Raw genomic sequence first — 21154 nt, 5'->3', positions numbered from 1 at the left:
ATACGGATCAGCAGCCTACCGTATACTTGACTTCATGCACGCCACCTTGAAAACCGCCATTCACCCTGCTCACGGGCACAAAACGGCTTTCCGCACTCATCTGAGCGAGCTAGAGTGTACATGTATGCAGCTTAAACTTGCTTATGCACGAGCTGAGCTGCAACACCAAGTTAGTAGGGATTCTAATATGAGTCCCTAGGGAGCTATGGTTGGCTGTCCGGATGGACAACTCAGACTTTTCATACCAAGCGTTCAAAAGCACGTAAAGCACTTACAGCAAGTGCTTTGCTGTTACGGTACAAGTACATGAAGTCACACAACTGCTTCATAAACAGCAGTAATGATTGTGGGTTTTCATATGTTGTCTGCAGAAATTGTGCCTGCTTCGGCAAAAAATTAAGGCAATTAAAGGTTTAGTCGTTTCCGTTGTGCACCGGCAAGAACGCTGCGAAGTTCCACGAGTGTCAATCTTGTTACCAAAATTTTATGTCTGGAATTGCTTGGATCGTCGCTTATTTGACTGGTGCACGTAAGGAGAGGCAATTCGGCATGGGGAGAGCTAGTTTCGGGGATAGTATCACCGGCCGTCTTGCGACTCCCCCGGTACTCGCACTGCCCGATTATGAGTCATTCCTTTAGGAGACCAATGATAATAACATAGCGGTGTGTCCTATATTCTCTCAACAAGCTCCGGGCTCTCGAAAGTATCAAAATATGGCTTGTCGTTCTCATCACTTCACCGACATCGAGCAGCACTATCCAGTATGGGAAGAGGATATTTATGTGGTGTAGTAGGACGTGAAATAATCGAGGCACTATTTGTATGGGCGCAATTTCACTGACTGTCGTGACCATCAGTCTTCGGTGCCCCCTACCAAGAGTTGTCAGGAATAGGAAATTTAGGTTGTTTACTGGTTCAAGTGCCTTCTGCGGTACGGCTTTACAGTGAAGTACACTACGGGCAGCACCAACCTGGTCGCTGACGCGCTTTCATAATGCCCCAGCAATTTTACATTGTGCAGCGCAGTCACTCCTGGCAATAATAGCAGATGCGTGGGCGATCCAAAAGTAGAAGGCGCACGCAATTTAGATAGAAACAGTCGATCATCAAGGACAAAGCGATATCGTTTAAGGGTGAAGCAGTGTCACGTTCAGAATGACTTGATGTGGATCGAATAAGTGGGGATTCTGTCACTTGTTTACTGTAACTTGACTTTGCAGTGCTGTTTTGAGCAAAGCACATGGTCATATTCTTCTAGGCTTTGGTGGAAATCACATCACAGTGGCACAGCTCTCACGGTCCTTCCGGTGGCCCGGGGTGCGTCCTACTGTAGATGAGTATGCACTGTCATGCCCAGATTGTTCGCCGCCAAAGCCGCGAAATACTCCTCCACCCATGACTTTGCAAAGCCTTTAGGTTTCTGGAGAGGCGTAAACTGATTGGACTATAAACTGGATTGCTGGATTAAGGGAGATGAAGGGCAAAAGCAGCATCTTCGCCTTTGTACACAGACTGCGCAGAAGCAATCGTTTCGCTTTTGCATGCGGTCTATGACGGCCCATGAGGTCATTCAGTTGGCGTAGCTAATGCCTTGAAGCCCCAGGGATATCTCAAGAGTACCATGGAGGGTAGAAATTCAAAGTTTGTTAGTGTGTCTGAGTATGCCTTTACGATATGTCCATTACTGATCATAATGTACCCAGTGCAAGCCACGCTTAGGTTTGCAGGCCAAGCGCACCAGTCTCACTCTCTTGCAATATTAAAGACTCTAAGCTCACAACACTCCAACGGCTAGGCTTAACTTTCTTCCTCGTGCTGAGTGCTTTGAGAACACACCGATGCATTCTTCTATCGGTTGCCCTTCTCACTGGTAAGAGTGAGGATGGTCTCATAGACAGGCCTGGACATAGTGGCCTGGGGTTAGCAGCAGCACTCATGGACGGAAAAATTTTCTCTAGTGCATGCTAATGTGTGCGCAAAGCTCGAGAGAGGCAAGCTCCGGGATGTGTTTGGAGCCTAGAAGCTTGGTCCTGATGGATCGGTAGGCTTTACGAAGTGCGTTTGAAGACGTCACACATAGTTTGCGGCCAAGTGGATCATACCATTTGTTATTTTTTTTACGAGTCAGTCCTCTAGTCAATCGTTCTGCTATAGTGTAAAGTTCCCTACAAGTTAGAACTGCCCTAGAGTGAAAAATTTTCAAGGGAAATAGAACGTTCCAAATTACTCGGGGGCTTTGCAGCGCAGGCACCTGTGTGGAAGTAAAAGATCGGTGCCGTAGTGGTGCTAAATTGTAAAGTTATGGATCAACGAAAGAATATTAGACGGGAGGTACCAGTTAAACGACGTGTGGCAAGCCAACCTCAGTGATTGACGGAAGAACATTTGTGGGCTTCGTAGCCTCAAGATGATTTGCGGCTGCTTAGCTTACAAGTCTAGTTGCTATGTTTGGTATTCCTCGTGCTTCTGAAATTCTATTACTCGAGAGCATGCTCTGCTCGGAACGGGTAAATACCTGTGACCTGAGCACCCGCGTTCCCCGCAATGCACCACAGGGGGCGCGTTTTCGTGCTCTGATTCCAGCCTCCGGCGGCACGCTCCTCATTCAAGTATTGCTTCAAATGCTCTTGGCTATTATCGTCAGCTGTTATATACACTTAGATCCATGCGCAGGCAGTTTCATGTATGTTGCCTTTGTGTCCTCCCATATGTCTCGTTTGGGACTTTGAGGTCGACTATCCTGCATGCGCCAGCCGAATTTGCATGCAGAGGCTGCTCTATGAGGCACAGAAGCACTGTCCTAAGACTGCACATTTTGCTTGCCTATGCATTTTTCTCTTGTCTAGTGTTTTAGCGCAGCAGGAGGCTCAAGAATTTCGGCGCTCCGACGACAACAGAGCGTCGCGCCGACGTGGATTGGTCAGGTCCCACTTACCTTGTTTGCTACTGTACGTGTCCTTTTTTCCCTTCAGATTTGCTTTCGCGGCTCACGCTGATGCAGACATCAGATTTTTCCATATCTATTGTTTTCCGCACTTCCGCATGTCTGCGAAGTGGCAAGTGGGCGAGAACTCTTCAGCTGTCCTGATAACTGCTGGTTCCGACGGACAGGTATAATAATTGAGAAAACATACATTGAAACGAGTGAAGGCAAAGGAAGGTGTAGGGGGCCAAGCTTCACCAACGCGCCTGCGCTAGTAATCTTCAGCAAAGAACTAATAGTGAACTAAGTAACTGGCTTGTCTGTTTGTGAGAAGATGCAGTAGTGTGTGAGAGCCCTCGATGCAACGTGCGACAATCTGTGAGCTCTCGGACTGCGAAGAGGGTAGAGGTGCTCGCATCCTAGCTGGAGCTCGCTCCGCATGTCGTGATCTCTGAGGAGCGCGGTGAGAAGGCGGGAGCTCTCCAGGAGGACACTCAGTGGCTTTCTTAAAAGCTTGCATTGAGCTTGACCGTGCTACTCTCATGTCTTTATATGTGATCACAGCTGCATGCGCGCTCTAGGCAGTACCAGTCAGGGAACCAAGGAAGGGCTCTGAACTTTCAAAGTCTTTCAGGGGCTTCAGTTCCTGGTACATGTTAGGGTAGGTGAATACTGGGCTATCTCGTAGAGTGATACGAATTTTGCGTGACCAGACTGCTCCTGGTAAGCGGTGTTGATCCGGTCTTTGTCACGATTGCGTGCTGTACTCCGTAGGTAAGATTCACCATGAAACTGCACTTACTTGTGAGCAGGGTTGCACTGAGGTGCTTGTGGCTACAGCGGCACTGACACGTAAAAAGCCAAATGGGAAGCTGTTACCCCGAGGCCCCAATATGGCTTGGGCGTAGCAAGGCACGGAGATACAATAATCGACAGCCAATCAGTCCTAAAGCGTTAAATTTGCGTGGGGTTGGGTGCTCCGCTGGCGCAGAAAGTCATTTATACTAACGAAGGTCCTTGTTACGGGTGTTGTAGTCTAATATGCAGGTGTGCAGTAGCCGACCCAATAAGCATGACCTTGTGGGGGCTGAAAATAATCCCGCGGGTGGTTTTGAGAGAGACTTCGATTGCTGCATAAACTTGGCTCTCTCTAAGGTAGAATTCGCACTGGTTTTACAGGCAGGTCGAGTAGAGTGATTACCGAATTTGGCATCTCCACACGTGTGTATTCACCCCACATTACATACCTTTGCTATCGCATCGTGTTGCGGAAGCTTGGGATAGCACTGTGAGTCACTGAAGAGCGTTGGCTTGTGAACGGGCAGGCTCTGGGAGCCCGCTTCTGAGGACGGAGGCAGTATGATTTTATAGGAGCTAGCTGGCCCAAAGCTTAGGTATTTTCTGGGGCGCAGTGCCTAGCGGGGCATTTTGACGAGTAGTATGACTCCTAATTTCTGCCTTGTATCGGGTATTAAGCGGGGTCCCCAGAATCTTCGCTGAATGCCGAAGGTAGCTTACGAGACACCACAGTGACCCTAAGCGGCGGTTACCCTGGGAAAACATTCATACTTGAGAAGTGGAATTCGAGTTGTCCGAGAAGATATGCTTTTACTCATCCCAATTACTATCAGCTAGTACTATTCTCGAAAGGAGAAGTAACCCCCTTTTCACTGCGATTGCTCTTGTGATATAGGCCGCATCCGAGAATGCGACCTATGGCTGTGCACCTTCTTAGGCTGATGCTTCGCAACTAGAAAGGTGTCCAGCGTCACACTGGGGTGTTAGTAAGACAGCAAAACGGGTCCACGACGCATCAGTCAACTCTCGAATCAACAGTCGCTACTGCTGGTGCAGAATGGTCTGACGAAGATATCGGGACCAGACGTCATATCCAGATGCCAAGAATGAGCCCACTTTGTCTCGTTGATCCAGCTTCTTTCGGGCGAATACTGGGAAGGGGGCTTTCAAGAACAGCTAGTCAGCATATTTCCGTTCACCCAGCAGCCAAGTCAGCCCCCAGAGGAGGTTTTCCATCACATGGCTTGCAGTGAAGGAAATCTAGATGTCGGGTCTGCTCATACTGACATGTAACCACTGCATAGACGAAAAGGCGGAGCCCCGGAAGTTGAAGATACACAGGTGATTCCAAAAGGTAGTAGAGATTCCTTTGGTATGCATATCTTGCTCCTTGGCATCTGGTACTGGTGGGCAAGGCCACGGCGATCCGTTTTTCGCCTGTGATGCAACGGATAAGCTGATACATATCGCTCAATACTAAGACTCATCCTACTATAGAGGAACACCTTGTTGATCCTTCCGTACGTAAAGAAGGAAAGCCTTGACAATGAAGATGAGAGCACTAGATTGGAGTGCTGCATGTGAGAAGACTCCCACTTATTCGGTCCGCAGGGCTTCGGGGTCATGGGAGTGGCTACTAGTATCAAGCTATTGAAGTGGCTAGAGTATGCAGGAGACTTTAAGAAAGTAGTTGATAAGGCTAAAAATGGTTTTGCAGAGGGGAAGAACTCGTTGAGAAGGTGGCTGAGAAGCTGTCCGCACTTTCCTCATGAAAGGGCATAGAAGGTACTACAGCACAACTCAAGCTGGCCGGTGAAAATAAGAGAGAGATTCTTCAGGCTGAATGCAATTTAAGCGCAGTAGAGTTGCTAGGTGGAATGAGCGCTCAACAGCAAGATTCTAAAGAGAGAATAGGTGTACGCTAGAACTAGCCCGACTTCGTCGGGTAATACCGCATGCAAAGGCCAACCAAACCACAAGGGTACCGATAAGCCATGGCTTGAGGCCGGCCGTGACTGAAAGAGTCTTTCGCAAGAACAGCCATTATACAATAGGCTGCTAGGAATGCTGGTTCACGGAGAATAAGGTTGGGGAACAGCCCTCGCCGCAACGAGCTGGACAAAGGGCTTCACATGCAATGGCGTTGAACACTGACCCCGAAAGTGCCCAAGTGCTCACATCTCAGCATAATCAGGAGGCAGCCGACGAAGTTAGTCAGGGGGTTGAATAATGTCTTAACGTAGTGCTAAATGCAGCCGCAGGAAAAAGGCGATGGATGGCTCGAGCGTGAATATTGAGCGCAAAAGACCAAGCAAGGGACACCTAGGCCATGGCGACTAGCAAATAAGCCAGCCTGGCAAACCAAAAGACTCAGAATCAGTCACCTTTTACCTGGGTATCTGGTGACCCTCCGTGGCACCGTGAAACTCAACCTATAAGCACAGCAGCAGCCGAGGCCACGAGGCATACCCGGCGTAAAGAATCCCATTGACAACCAAGACGGCACATGTAAGCACAAGGCCAACGTAACTCTACTACAGCCGATTAAGCAAAGTGAACTCCAACCCGGAATGACGAAGCATTCGAACAGATCAACCTCAGGACGAGCGAAGTCAGCAGCCCGATTACAAGAGTTAAAGCGTTCACCGAGCTGTGCTACGGCTCAGCGAAGAGAACTCAAGCATTGCCACGCTGGAAAGTGGGTGACTGAGAGTAGTCCATGGCTTGGCTGAGAAGGAGTAAGAGGTGATCTCAAGATAAAAGCCATCGCAGGCCATCTTCAGAGACGCTACTCGGACCAGACCTCATGATCTTTAAAGCTGTTGTCGCAGTGTGCGGATACGGCACAGACCGAGCCCTCCTAAAAATTAAGCCCGTTCCTACCAAACCGTCGCGGCAGCGTATGGATTATGGGGCCATGCATAAAGAGGAGATGATTGCAATCATCCAGAGGAGCGCACAATGAAGGAGAACGACCGATCTATGAAGCGCACACCAGCAGCGAGAAAACATCCGCCAAAGCCACAAGACTATGCGTCAAGGAAGACAGTCTTTTTGAACGAGATGGAGACGCGATATGCCGGTGGGGCGCAAAAGCACCACAAGAAACAGGCTGATGGTCCAAAGCAAGACGAGCACGAATACGGTAATGTAGAACGGCTCAACCCCAAGCAGTGGGCCTAAATAACCAGAGAGTTTTTGAAGATGCCCTCAAAACCAACTGGCATCAGTAACTGATAAAATGAAGCCAAAGGCGGGCTTCGACAATTCCCATCCCAGGATGCTGACACAGGATGACCTGGCCCCAATCGGCGGAGATGAGCTGTGTCCTTGCTAAGGAACTACCCAACCTCATGGCTGTCGGCCGCTTTGGGTGGCAAAGAGCGAGTGTAGGTACTGCGTAGATTCCTGAGGCAAGCATTTCTGGCTTCAGCCAGCACACGGGGCAGCAGGTTGTGTCTTGCGCCGAGGCTGTTGCAAAGTTGGCGGTGCTCTTCACCGAGCGTTACTCCAGCATTCACTTTTGAGCCACTTTCGTGGATGAGTTTTTTTGTTTCTTTGCTGCTGGAGCTATTACGTTATGAGTAGAAGGCTTCCGGAGCCATCACAGCTTCCTGGGCCCCTACGTTCCACACCGAACGCTCCTCGGTGCTTGGGCTATTGATGATACGAGGCATCTGGGGGCTCAGAGAGGGGAAGCTGCAGGCCCGGGATGGTGGCGTTGTAGTGTGGCTGGTGAGCAAAAGCCCTGACAGCAGCAACACACTGAACGCAACAGCTGATGCCAAACAAAGCAATGGAAGCAGCCCACTAAGCCGCAGCAGCAGCACACCGTCAGATGCTTATGACGTTCAGGAACTGGGTTCATAGCATGCAACAATCCTCGTACGACTGAGTCCCAGGAAAGACAGCCTAGTCGAAAGTTACATAAAGATCGTGCCAAGAGCACAGATGGTTGTGAGCGGCAGTGGAAGGAACAAGAGCAAAATCAACCCTCCTAGCTGGGTTTCTGCCCTGTTGGCACCATGGAGGATGCCTTTATTACGTAATACGACGATGACAAGCGCGCATGTAGTGTAAATCTTAAAGCATTGGCGAAGCATAATAATCTGAAATTAAAGAGAGTATCGACGAGTTTAGGGAAATGGAAGAAAGTGGGAATTTTGCGTGGTGACGCAGGCCACCGGGGAGAGCTATCGTTTCCTTGAAGAATAAATACTGCATGAGAGAATGAGTTGCGCAGAAGAAGTAGGTTGGCCTTGCTGCCTTCAACGGACGCCACCTGAGAAAGTCCTCAGTCACGCAACTTCGTAGGTGCCGAGCAAGATGTTAGGACAAGAGTAATCTGGCACGTAAGTCAGGAAAAACTTTGTTCACAGAGAAGTGCCTTTTAGAAGCTGAGGGACAAGAGTCGTATCACTTGTACTTCTTTTGTCCCACAATCCATGATCATGGCCGAGGAAGGTGCTGCGTTGGGCTAACAGCAGTACGGTATGGTCGTTAATTAAAAAGGAACCTCACATGATCGCAATATCGCCTAAATAGTTGCTACCCACAATTATCAAGGTTCTATAGATAATAAAGAGCGCACAGGCATTTACGTCGATGGACATGGAGCAGGAGTCTTCTTCCGGGTCCGCGTGATACCAATGGATCCGTAAAAGGCCGACATCCTCAGCTATACGGGTCAAAATGCGTTCAACGCCTAGGCCTTTGGCCCGCAAGTAGTTCCACGCACGTTCCAAGCGATAAAATGTTATGTGCTCGTACCCTGGATTGGCATCGGAATAATCTACCTAGACGGCATTCTAGTCTACGAAGCGGACGGAGCCTCCCACATCAAGCTGTTAGGCCATGTGCTAAAACTTCTCCCAGTCACAAAGTACCCACATTAAAAGATGCCTTTTTGGCAGGTTCTCAGATGAGTGTCTCGGATACAGTAAAAGCAGCGAACAAGTTAACCCCATTTAGTTGAAAATCAAGGTTATTGAGTTCTGGCCGAAGTGGCTTTTCAAAAGCATCCAAGTAAATTGATCCTTGAATACTATGAGCTCTATTTTTTTCTGAAATCCAAACGTGGGCTTGTCTCAGGCTGACGCTGACTTCATGATCATGCGGCAGGAGTTCCAGTGAGCAGAAACGTATACGGACGCAGTGAAGCACAATCTCGTCTGCTTCACCGCCTCACAGGCTCTCGATCTCAACGCGCTTTGATTTCTATGATAAGCTTTATTAGAAAAAGCAGTTGACGGAGTGCCGAAGGAAGATGGCAAGCCGCTATCTTCATGCGTATCAAGATGTCTGATGCTGACGAGCAGTGTGCAGTAGGTGACCAAGAGCCATGTCTTCACATGCGCCGTGAAAGTTTAGATAATAACGACACATTCAATATGAGCTTGCTTGGACGCAAGCTCATATTGAATGTGTCTCAAAGAAGAAAATAGTAGAAACGAGTCTGACGATGAAGGTTATATCCCCATGGCAGCTGGAAGTGGGAAGTTCCATAGGCAGCAGGTTCAGATGCGAAGGGGTCAGAATTTTAGAAGGGGAAATCAGGGATACTCAGGGGGATGAATATATGCAGGATTAAGAAGGCTTGAGAGAATGCCTCTCGAGAGACTTCTGTGGGAATACATACCAGAAAGTGCTGCTTCAGCTGGCCGACAACGAGTGGACAGAAGGGCATTGTGATTACTCCGTATAAGTGTCGGAGATAGTCTACCAGGGCGTAGTGCTACCGCCAAAGGAGCTCTTAAGGCGTTTGTTAGCCAACCTGCCAGAGGACATATGCCAACGCTCGAAATGAAGAGCAAAGAGTCATTTACTGGCTGCGAGAATGTGCCAGTCGGGTTGTCGGAGCTCGAAATCCCTAGCGGCCAGGACTGCGCAGAGTAGCGCAGAGATCGCCGGTACTTAGAAGAGGTCCGACATCAGGTTAAACGGAGGAAAGGGGAAGTGAAAGCGGCTAACCAGCGTCACTGCGTACTTACCAGCAGACATATACTCGGACGAGCGTCGGTAGCAAAAACTCAACGAGAATAGGCCGACGAGTTGGCTTGTTGTAAATGCAACAGCAGAGGATGCTTTGTGAGGAGCCGCGGCTGCGGATTGTGTTCAGTGCGGGTCAGGAGATTTGTGGCGTATGTTTGGGGGTAGGGGTCGCCACGGCGCTGACTACGCAGCACGATGAGGAGGAGCTCAGTCGTCACAGGGAGCACCAATCACTTAGGAGCTAACTAGCAGAGATGAGCAGCAGAAGTCTTTAAATGGTCAAGCTTACACGTTGTAGGAGACAGCCGTACCAGTCGCAGCAGTGCTAAGGATGGATTGATGTGTACTGCCACCGCGGGACCAAACGCCATCTAAATCTGCCTAGTTTTAAGGCACTCTGTCTGTTTACAGTAGGTAGACGAAGAGTTAAGGACGGAGAGCGAGGATGAAACAGTATTGTAAGCCCTGAAGGAGTTCCGTATACCAGAGGATGCCAAGCCGAAGGCTAGCCATAAGCCATTCGATCCAAGGGAAACGGCGGTAAAGGGATAGACGCAGGTACGTCGTAGACTTCAGCAGGGAAGCCTCGTGACGCGGATTGCCATAATACTCGAGATTTGTGGAAAGATGCCAATAGCCGGAGAAAGGCCACTGGGGTTTCGGTGCTGCTGTGGACTACTAGGCGAGTAGCAGTGTTATGTATGGACAGCGTGGCGCAGAGTGCAAAGTGCTGCTGGACATGGAGGCATATAGCTGCTTTATTAGGCCAGAAATGATACAGCGCCTGAGTCATGAGGCCGGTTTCTTGCGCAAGGAATGTGGCTTTACCTTGGCCAACGGGGAAAGCTTTCATACCAATCGTATTGTTTCGCGATTATCTATGATGCGGCAGAAAATATTACTGGGGCGACTTTCTGGTAGGGCCTATTCCCTATGACCTTATCTGAGAACTAGACTGGCTTAGCACACATTAGGTTCCATGGTATCCCCAGTCAAACATGCTGCGTACGTGTGCGATTGGCCACTGGTGTGACACGCCAATGCCACGAGACGGGGATACCGCAGGCACGTGAGTTTGCTCTCAAGACCCGTTACCACGACTGAGCAATGAAGATCTGCAGCTTGCCCGCGTGTCAGCGGCCCAAGTGACACAGTTATTATGACTTTGTCCTGAACGGTACAACTCAGTACAAGGTCAAAACACGGGTTCCTAAAAACTCTCTCTCACCAGGCGCAGATTCAGAATGAAAAGTCTCAGTTGGCACTACAGGGGCTAAGCAACACTCCCACGTTGCCCGTTACTGGGTACAGGGGCTTTTGATCTGGGCGCTCGTCGAGCATCAGCGTAGCCTTGGTCCAATATCCTTTGCTGGAGAGCTACCCCTTACTGCCCCAGCTGTGACCGAGGAGTAGCCCCTGTGGCTTATTGCAGCCTTTGTGTACAACCACTTCGATTCTTGGTTACACTCGGAGCAAGCTCATGGACTGCCTTCTCAGTTTGGGGTTTGTTCTTCAAAACCTAGCCTCCCAGAGCGGTTGCCTCCCAAGCGTCCTTACGATCATCACGTTATTCGTACAGAGCAAACTACCAACGAGAGCCGCTTCCTGCTGCATGCCACCCTATCACCTTACTTTGCACAAGCAGAAGATTGCCAAGTTGACCTGGAAGGGGTGGATGGGTTCAGCCTATTCGCCTAGCTGTGCCTCCACAGTCATGGTGGAAAGCAAGATGATGAGACATAGGCAAAGGCATATGCAAATGATGGTCAAGTACGAAGAGCTAAGCGCCGTGACGATAGCCCCGGAACATGCAGTGCCATCATTGCAAGCTATTCTTGGACTTTTGAGCGGAGCGGTGTATGAGTTTGTACTTGAGCTGGAAGTCGAGGCTCCTCGAAAACGGATGGCGCCAAAAGACCGATGGAAGACCGCTTTCCGCTCAGCAACGGGTCTATTTGAATATACGAGGATGCCGTTCGGTCTCAAGGGTGCTACCACCGCGCTTCATCCTAATATCAATGCGTATTGTGTTTAATTTTGGCCCAATATGGCCTACTTACACGCGGTTCTTATCTACATTCCACTACTGGATCCTCGCGTGCACCTCATGCGGGAGGTGGTGAGCACCTTCTTAAGCCTTAACTCTACGCAAAATTCATGATGTAAGCTCGCAAGACCCATTGGAGTATCTCAGCTACATTATTAGTGGTAAGGGTCTAACGCCTTCACCCAAAACGGACATCTCCTGTTTTATCTAACCAGAGGTGTTTACTAACGATACGCAGGTGCGGTAAATCCTCAGGACTGCCTGCTACTCCCCTATGCTAATGGGACTAGGTCCACTGACGTAGCACAACTACCTGATAAAAAGACAAGGCTTGTCTGCGGGCCATTACCCTCCCACACTGTGAAATAGTCCAAGGAGGGGCTAGCTGGATATACGATTCTGAAAGCTCCCGACTTCATCAAACCTTACCACCTATATAACGGTGCATCGGGCTCCGCCTTACGTGCACTGCTGAAACAAAAGAACAAGTCAGTCGATTTCCGTAGCCAGGTCATGATCTTGGCAAAGCAGAACTACTCCATTAGCGACCCGGAGTTTTTGGCTTTGGTCACGTCTTTGATAAGAGGTAACATGTACCCCGTTGCACAAAGAATGCCCCCCGTACTGATTACTGAAGTTGATCTACTAACTCACCTCATCCGAGCCAATGCGAGGATGTAAGATGCCTTGGCTTCATGCTTTAGCCGAATTTCAAGACCTCATGGTCTGTTACCCGGAGGGCACGTGCGACCAGGTTACGGATGCTCGCTCGCCTTCCGCAGTGTACCGCTGTCGCTGACTCTCCGCAGCTGCCGGTCACTGACCGCGTCACATCCCAAGCGTTAATACTTTCACTGAAGCAGCCGCTGATGCACTAGCACAGATGTAGAATAATCAGTGACATCGGCTAACAATTGGGGGGACGCCAGCTTGCGAGCTCGGTCGACTCACCAGCGCCGATATCCCCCAACCCAACCGACGCCTGAGCCAGTGCCTCCAGTCGAGGCAGCCACAACACGTGCTTCTAAGCCTCAGTCACTGGACCTTTCTGCGTTGGAGGCAGAAGCGCTTGCCACCGGTGAACCACAGCCCCCGGACTCCGAGGGCTTGCTTTCTAGGCCCCTGAGGCTAACTTGAAACGGTATCAGCCTTATGAGATGCAAAGTACTATGAGTTTTTCGTGCTTTGCAAAGAGCCCGAGCAGCGAAAAGGCGAAGAGGTCTATTCTCTAACGCCAGCAATTACGCGTTTCGTCTCAGCCCCCACTGTCGGCACATTTGTCTAGAATGGCTTGTGGCTCATTTGGGTCCCTGTTGCCAGAATTTCTAAGTTACGTGCTATACCGGCCCATGACTACGTCACTAAGGGCTATCGCTGGCAAAAGTGTACTCCCAAGGCTCTGGGCAGACCCTTATTCTGGCCGCGTATGGGGGCGTATACGAATGGCTATGTGGAGTCGCAGGTGGAGTGCCGAGCGTCGAGGGCATTTAACCAGAAATCGAGAGGCTTCCGTCAGCCACTACTTGTTTTTTGCATACTTTGGAGCCACACGGAGTACAGTGCATTACGGGTCTCTCATATACGATGAGCGGCAACAGCTCAAATCTCGTCTTGGTGGACTCCGCAGGTACGATAGCACATTTCATTTCGAATACCAAGACTACTGCAACAGAGGATTTGACCGGACTTGTCTCCGATTTTTTTCCAATACCATGGGTTTCCACAGGTCTTCATTTCTGTTCAGAACCCCCGGTTCCAGGTTGAGTTGTAGCAGCAGCAATGCCAGCATTTCAACATTACGCAGGCAAGGCCATCCCCATACCACCGTCAATACGACAGTTAGACATAACGCACCAACAGAACGCTTAAACAGATACTGCGGACATACGTTAGATCCGACGACAGCGAGTAAGAGCGCTTGTTTCCTTTTTTGAGCCCGTCTACGACACCACCAACGATTCGCCTGCCAAATTTAGTTCCTTCAAAGTTATGAGCTGCCCGACCCCTTTATCGCATCAGCCATTGAAGTTGATAGCGCTTACGCTCACGCTTACAGCCCATATCGCGAAGCTGCTTAGGCAGCTGTATGACTGGGCTCAAAGTCATATATTTAGAGCTAAGTCGCAGCAATAGTTCTGCATCGACTCCCAGCGACGGAAAGCTGAGTTTGCTGTGGGCGAAAAAGTGCATAGCAGCAGGCGCAGACTTCCGATTCTTTCCATCTGATCCACTTTTGAGTCTCGTTACCGCGGCCCATTTTCGATGGTCAAGCGAATATGCAAGGTGGCCTACTACGTCGCCTTACCTCCATAATAGACTTGTGAGGATGTTTTACACGTATCTCTACTTGTCGGGACTGACCGCACAACCCTAGTATGAGTTCTTAAGAGGCAGCGGTCGATGGTTGCCCGTTTGGGAGGCCATAGGGTAGGCGTCAGTCGTTGAAGTGGAATACGTTGTACCTGATAAGAGCACGGTCGATCGCACTCAGTATCTGGGCAAATGGTGTAGCACGCCACAGGACTAGGCCACCTGAGAACCCGCCAGGTACCGTACCAATTGCCAGGCATTCCTGCGCACCTGGTCACGAAACCGTGGCAAACGACTCCATTAGAAAATAGCAGACTTCGTCGCCCCCGCAGAAGCGACGATGGGTGGGTTGGGCGGGGACAAAGAAGCGACTCTGGCAGCAGCCACATGGGGGAGCTCTTAGATGGCTACAATCAGGCGGCCTTTCGGGCCCAAATTTGCTCAGGCAGCAGTAGGAGAGACAAAGGTGTGGAACTCGCAGTGGTGCTTGCAGGTCACGCGAAGGGAGAAGTTCTCGAAGCAAACTTACAGTTGTACCCCTTGACGAAGCTGAAGAAACCGACATTAAGGATTTATGGGGTGCTCGAGAGGAGGGAGGATCTGTAGTGCACAGCATTGCAATTGCATAAGCATGTCAGCAAGCGTTTGAACTTTGAAATAAAAGATAAATGGGTGAGGCTAGAACAGAAAAGGACCTATAAGAATATATAACAAGCTTTGCTGTAGGGTTGCCATGCAGCCGCCGTCCTGTCACGGAGCACTAAGCCTGATAGCCACTTTATCCGAGTCGGAAGTGGAGTGTTATCTGGTTTTAAGAAGAGACATATGGTCCTTTGCTAGACGAGAACTGGTGTTTGGTCATTTTATGATCTTTGCGCACTGCAGCAGGTCTCTGCATACAGCGCATCGCACAATGTGCGCTACATGCCACATCGTGTGGAAGGACTTTGGGATTAGCGGCAGACGACTGAGTACAGCGGTTTGGAGAGAGACTTATCATGGTGGGCTCGCATTTACCAGGAACCAAGCAGTCGGTTGAGCGGAGTCTCTGAGAACCATTGTGGTTCTTTGGGCCAAGGAACTCTATTACTTGGCTGTTATATTTAGGGTGTCTGCGAGGTACGCTAATACATCGCAATCATACAACTGTGAGCGAGAGCGCTTGATGAGTTAGGTCATCCGCAAAGAAAAGCTACGCGCTGGCAGAGCCCTGTCGATTTCTGTTTAACCCCCTTAACCGCTCGGACACATCGCCACCCTAGTTGCACTCCATGCACTAGGATTTTGGTGGAAAAGTCTGCATTCCTATTTAATACACTGTTGGCTTTGGCTGGCTGGCACAGGCCTGACACTCATAGGGTTCAGCTACAGACTTCGCCCGTCCTTCTCAGCCAAAGAAGGCGATAGTTGGTCTAATCTGCGCATAAAGCGTCAAGCAGCACGTCACCTGCAGAAACATCACTGGCTATGCTGGGTAGTCGCTGATCCTCCGCTCCTCCTGGGACCTTACGTGACACTTTGCGGAGACCCGAGAGAATACCATTGACAAAGCAGATGTTAGTCTGCAGGATATAAAAGCTTCATATCAATTGATATATTAATTATTTGATCGATTCCCCTGCTTTCATAGGCCCTTGATCCGTTTCGCCAATAGCAACGACTGAGGGGCCACATCTGCGCACAGATACGAATGTCTGTATGAGGATAGGATCGAAGCCTGCGTCCCTCTTGCCGTTTACGTCATTTAGGATTTGGTAAAGAAGAAAATCATGGCCACAGCGCAAGGGTGGTACGCACAAATCGGAAAATATAACTAATTTTCCAGCTGCATGGCGACTATCTGCGCTAAAGCAAAGGCTCAGGGCAATCGTTGAGCCGAATTAAAGCTTACAACATTATTGAGGATCCTTCCTTTGCCTATGCCACTCATCGGATCTGGCAAAAAAACGAATGTGAGTGTGTCTGAGGTGCTTGTGACATAAATCGATGAGCCAAGGCTTGCATGAAGGCTTGAGCTGTAGTGGGTCCTGCTGGACTAGTTTCTCCCTATGGGCAAAGTACCACTTAAGTGCTTCTCTACCAAATAAACGTTTAGCTAGAAAAGCTTGTTTTCTTCAGTCAGGGGTACGATGCAAGGCATTCTTTGATTGCTCATGAAATCTTGGGGGACTTGTTCATCCTTATGGCCTTCATCCTTTTCTGACAAACATTACTTAATCTGCACACTTACAAGCGCTTTAGCGGCAGACGAATCACATATCTCCGCCAGCTGTAGACCTAGTGCGCTCACATTAGCTTGTGGGCTAACCTCATTCACCCCAGCAGGCATTGTGGCATAGTTAGTTCCAATCGCAAATGGGCCTTTTTTTGTGATTGGAAGGCGCAGATACGTTGACCTTAGCCGCCCTTCCCTTATGTCGAATCCCTGATGATTAACGGCAGAAAATTAAGAATGTACTCTTTAAAGTACATCCAATAGCTTCCCATAGGCTTTTATTGAGAATGAAGTGGCGTGATTTTCTACAGAAATCTTACATGGTAGCATTACACTCACCCCATAATAGGATGCGTCTGTTGCCACGCTCATCCACTGGCTGTAGTTGCAGCTATTTAATTATCATCTAGCCATATCAAAACCAGACAGCTTTTGTAGGAGAATCGAAATTACACTGCAATCACAGCCAGTGGGTAAGCGGAGAAAAAGACGCATCCTATTGTGGGGTGCTACCAACTGCAACGCTCCATTGCAAGGTTTTGTATGAAAGCACGCCATTTCGTTCTCAGTAAAACTCTATGGAATGCCGTTGGATGTGTTTGAATAGTGCATTTCTAATTTTCTGCCCTTAATTTTTGGGGATTTGACATGAGGGAAGGACGGCTAAGGCCTGCGTTTCTGCGCTTTCAAATCACATGAAGCATTTACAGCTAGCCGCAAGTAGAATTCAGTGCACACGGACACGGCATCAATTCGGATCTTGTCCAGCTAGTGCTATATTGTAGTAAATGATATACAAGCAGCCACACGAATTAGTCAGTTCTTCGCAAAACCTTGACTAAACGTAACTAGTGTAATAGAGCGTGCAAAGGTACAGCAAATGCCATTGCTAGCAGCCTATGGTCAACCAACAAGACCCGTGCGGCGATAACTTACATATTTTATGGTACGATACACAGCCATGGGCACAAGGCTTTTGAACTACCATGGACTATGTTTTTTCACTGTGGGGGCCAGCAGCTGTTCCTTAGTCCCCCAGGGCAAGTGGTCGGTAACGTGCAAAATCTGGGATAATGTGCTTATTTACGGAGATAAATACTTGATGTTTCTAGTATTTGCCGTTTTCACATGCTAAGCCTTCGAAGAGAGTTACACTAGGAAGTTCGTCGTGCTCATCCACCAGGGGCCCCAACGGCGTTCCGGCATCCGTGCTCCTTGAGCCACCGGACATTGCGAATAAAGGCCCAGTCCAATACCTAAGTCACAGGACACTATGCTGTTGCGAGCTTTGCATTTTTAGCTATAGTCAAGAATATGTAGGTTTAGTTTCCTGATAAACGCGTGCATTAAAAAGAAATTCAGGGCACCGAGGAAAATCTTGAAATTGTCATCGTGCGTCTCGAACGTGTTCAACAAAACACCAAAACAATATTTGCTTGACGCATTTAACCTATCAAGAGGAAATAAGAACACATCATATGGTTTTTCTTGCTTGTTGTGGGTGGGAGAGAAGGTCAATGCAGGAAATAAGGGACTGGACATACAAGACACAAACAGGTTTCGTGCCCCACCGTGTTGTTTTCGTTTGCTTGAAGACGCCTTTTTTATTTAAATAAAAGGTTACTCATGGCGATTTCTGGGTGGGTGCAGAAAAACACTGCAATGTTTTTCCGCATCCACCTGCAAAGCTTGGATCCATCTCCGTCTGGACCACTGGCTGTTATTCCTGATGGGCATGCGGAGGGTTGCGGAGTTTCCCCACATTTTGAAAAACTGAACTGCAAAGAGGTGAGCTAAGGCAAATAGACAAGCAAAAGGACCAGTCTTCGGGTTTGACTTGGGGGCTGCGGATGCAGCAGCAGGCCAATAGTTTCAGGAGTATCACTAGGCTGAATTCATTGAGACCTCTGGCTTAGAAGATTCGCGAAGTGTATAGGTGCAAATTTTGGTCTACGAGTAAAGTGTGAGCTAAACAGGCCGAGAGAGCTGTATTTTACGTGGTTCCCCGTCCTGAAGTGCGTATTTGTTGGCGAAATCTGCTCAGGCCCGTCCGATATTCCGCGACTTTCCCATGCTTCCGCGTTCAGGGCTTTTTCTTATCTCACTAGGCCTCTTTCTGGTTGTCATTTTGTCCCTTGATTCAGCGCTTTCTTGCAATTGGTCGTTCGCATTCCCCACTCGCGTGCTGCTGTCCTTTCCCGTACAAGCGGGCTGGCGCTTGTTGATAAGCCCCGAGAAGAGCTGCGCTGATGACTCCCCGTTTATTGCGCTAGTATCACTAAGCGCTGCATCAGATTTTCGAGGGCGGCAGCTAGTGCGATCTACCTGGGGAGGGGTGTCCAGGGTCAATAACCGTCGCGTGCGCCTCGTCTTTGTCTTAGGGGCTGTGCAATCCCCCTCTGTCCAATCAGCAATAGAGGCAGAAGCACGAGAGTTTGAGGACATAATACAACATGAAGCTCCGGAAAAATACGTTCACCTGACTTATAAGCTCATTACCGCTGTTCAGTGGCTGGCAGCCTCCTGTCCTCAAGCCAAATTCATGGTCAAGGTGGACACGGACACTGTTTTGGATATACAGAAGATGGGAGATTACTTAATTTCCAAGGAAACGGAAAAAAATGTGGCGGTTGGAGTGCTGAGAAGAGAAATCCCGGTGGAGAGAGACCTATCCCACCCAAATTATCAGGATCCTTGGACCTATCCGCACCCTACGTATCCTCCATATCTTGCTGGGCCTTGCTACGTCCTGTCTATGGACTTGGTCGAAAAGATTGCAGCAAAATTTTCGACCTTGCCCCTCCTAAGCAATGAGGACTGTTTTGTGGGGTTGTCTCTCCAAGTTTTGGGAGTTACACCCCAAGATAGCGCCCCTCAAGCAGAAATAAATGCTTTTTGGGGAACGACAGACGCACGGCTAAAAGATCTAAGACTTCTTACGGCTGTACACCCTATTCCACTGGATAAGAGAGAACATTTTTGGAAGGCAATGACACAGCGTTCAAATGTGAATCACGAAGTTTAATTATGAGAGAGAGCGAGATGCTCTGGGCAAGTGGCACCGTCTGTACTTCTTCCTTTTAGGAAATCCGCTCAAGAGTACATACAAAGCCCTCTCCTTTAGACGCATACCTAAAACTTCATTGTGTGCGCTTAGCATTGTGCTATGGACGCCGCGAATTGAAAGGGTATGATTCGCAAAGGTCTGCCGCCTAAAAGCAGCGCAAAACACTCAAACACAATTGCTGTAAAATTTACTTTAGACTAGAAGCCAAGAATTCTAAACTCTTTTCCCTCTTATCGTACGTCCAAAGGCTAGAAAGTCACTTATGGGTTCTACGGAGCTGCTGCTGGATTTTCTGCGTTCGCACCACAGGGATACAGCAGATACCGACAGGAATGATGGGGCATTGTGACGAAGTGTATTGGCTGTGCAGGGATTAGATTTTGTGGTACGTAACTGGTGTGCGTGTATAGACGGCAAAATGTGCCCCTCCTGGACGAGGGAACAGTGCAGGAAACTGCACAGCGTAGTGTCGACCCAGGATAACAGGTCACCACACTTGATACAGGTAGCAGCACGAAGAGCACACAACCACGTCCAGTTGCAAATGCACATAACAGCCATGCGTAGAGAGACCCAAATTGCCCTATTTCTAGTTTTAACTCAGTTGAGGTGCCGCACAGCATCGAAGGGCACTGAAAATTGAGGATTTGAGGGGTAAATTGAGCGTTCATGGCACTTGCTCGTTTGCTAAGCTTCTGAGGCCTATTTTCAGCATTAATCTTAATTGCCTTGTTCCTGCCCTCGGCGCTGGCAAAAAGCAGTTGCCACGATGCATATTGATATGTCGTATTGTATCGTGCTTATTTTTTCATGTCTGCACTGGTAAAGTGCTTAGCGAATAGCGCAGGCCAAGGAGCTATGGTGTTTTTGAGTTAATTAATGCACTATATCGTCAAGGGCATGAATGCAGTTTAGTGTTTGCGCTTCACAGGGGTAAAGGGCTCTGAGGAGTAAAAGATGGCAGGTTGTATATAGAAAACACGATATTTCTATGCAGTTGCCAAGATCAGGGTGCAATTCCCATGCCCCTACCTACTGATACTGCTGCCCACTCCATTTGAGGTAGCTGTAAGGAGCGACAGCGTTGTGCTCATTGTTGGCAACAGTGTCCTTTGAGTATGTGGTAATACCGGCCACTAGCGTTTCCTCTGTATCTAGCAAGGAAAACTATTCAACGCACGGAATGCACAGTCCAATAGATGCACACTATTTGCACTGTATCGGTGTCGGGTAAACCGTTGCGTTTTGCAGCTTTCATTCAAAACCACCCTTGTATAAAATGACCAGAAAACAGCTCTGTAGCAACCCTCTTCTTTCACAGAGAGCTCATTCAGTTAGCCTTTTTATTCATTAGACATACGACCACAACACTCTCAGGGGCCCTGCTGGGGGCCCCACATTGCTGATGGGGCCCGCCTAAGAAGTCCATGGACTGGGGATTCGCTCTGGACACACTTATTTTTCTCGCTGCTGGTAGGTACAACCTCTGTATTTTTCATTGCTGATATACGTATAGTGGATTTGGTTGAATTTATGGTGTGCTCTAGGGGTCAGACCTTCGGCTGTGATTGCTGTTTATACATCCATTTTTCCTCTTTCACGGGGCAAATGTGGCTGGAAATACATAAAAGTAGCGAGTGATGCCGCCGTCTGGGTGAGTGCATCCACTCCCAGGTACTGCTCAACGTATTCAGTTCAGAGCACATCGGTTACCGACATCTCTGTCTCCTTACGTTTCCACTGAAGTCCTGCCCGTGCGAAAACCGATAAAGCCGACTCGCTTCTAGATTAGCAGCGCAAAT

General features: G+C 49.0%; 2 protein-coding genes across 2 annotated transcripts; both read left to right on the top strand.

Moving 5' to 3' along the window:
- Nucleotides 1-11472: 11472 nt before the first annotated feature.
- On the top strand, nt 11473-12441 carry LOC113146518. Its single transcript, XM_026334065.1, has 2 exons — nt 11473-11742; nt 12136-12441. The coding sequence occupies exons 1-2, from the start codon at nt 11473-11475 to the stop codon at nt 12439-12441; spliced, it is 576 nt and encodes a 191-aa protein (XP_026189850.1).
- Nucleotides 12442-17911: 5470 nt separating this feature from the next.
- LOC34622069 (beta-1,3-galactosyltransferase 5) lies at nt 17912-19310 on the top strand. The gene is made up of 3 exons (XM_026334064.1): nt 17912-18073; nt 18215-18248; nt 18430-19310. Exons 1-3 carry the CDS (start codon nt 17912-17914, stop codon nt 19308-19310), a joined length of 1077 nt encoding a protein of 358 aa, XP_026189849.1.
- Nucleotides 19311-21154: the final 1844 nt, after the last annotated feature.

Source organism: Cyclospora cayetanensis, unplaced genomic scaffold (genome assembly GCF_002999335.1).
Source record: "Cyclospora cayetanensis isolate NF1_C8 unplaced genomic scaffold, CcayRef3 CcayRef3_contig_35, whole genome shotgun sequence".
NCBI classification, from domain to species: domain Eukaryota; phylum Apicomplexa; class Conoidasida; order Eucoccidiorida; family Eimeriidae; genus Cyclospora; species Cyclospora cayetanensis.
The sequence above is the reverse complement of the archived record's forward strand: the minus strand, read 5'-3'. Positions and strand labels throughout refer to the sequence as shown.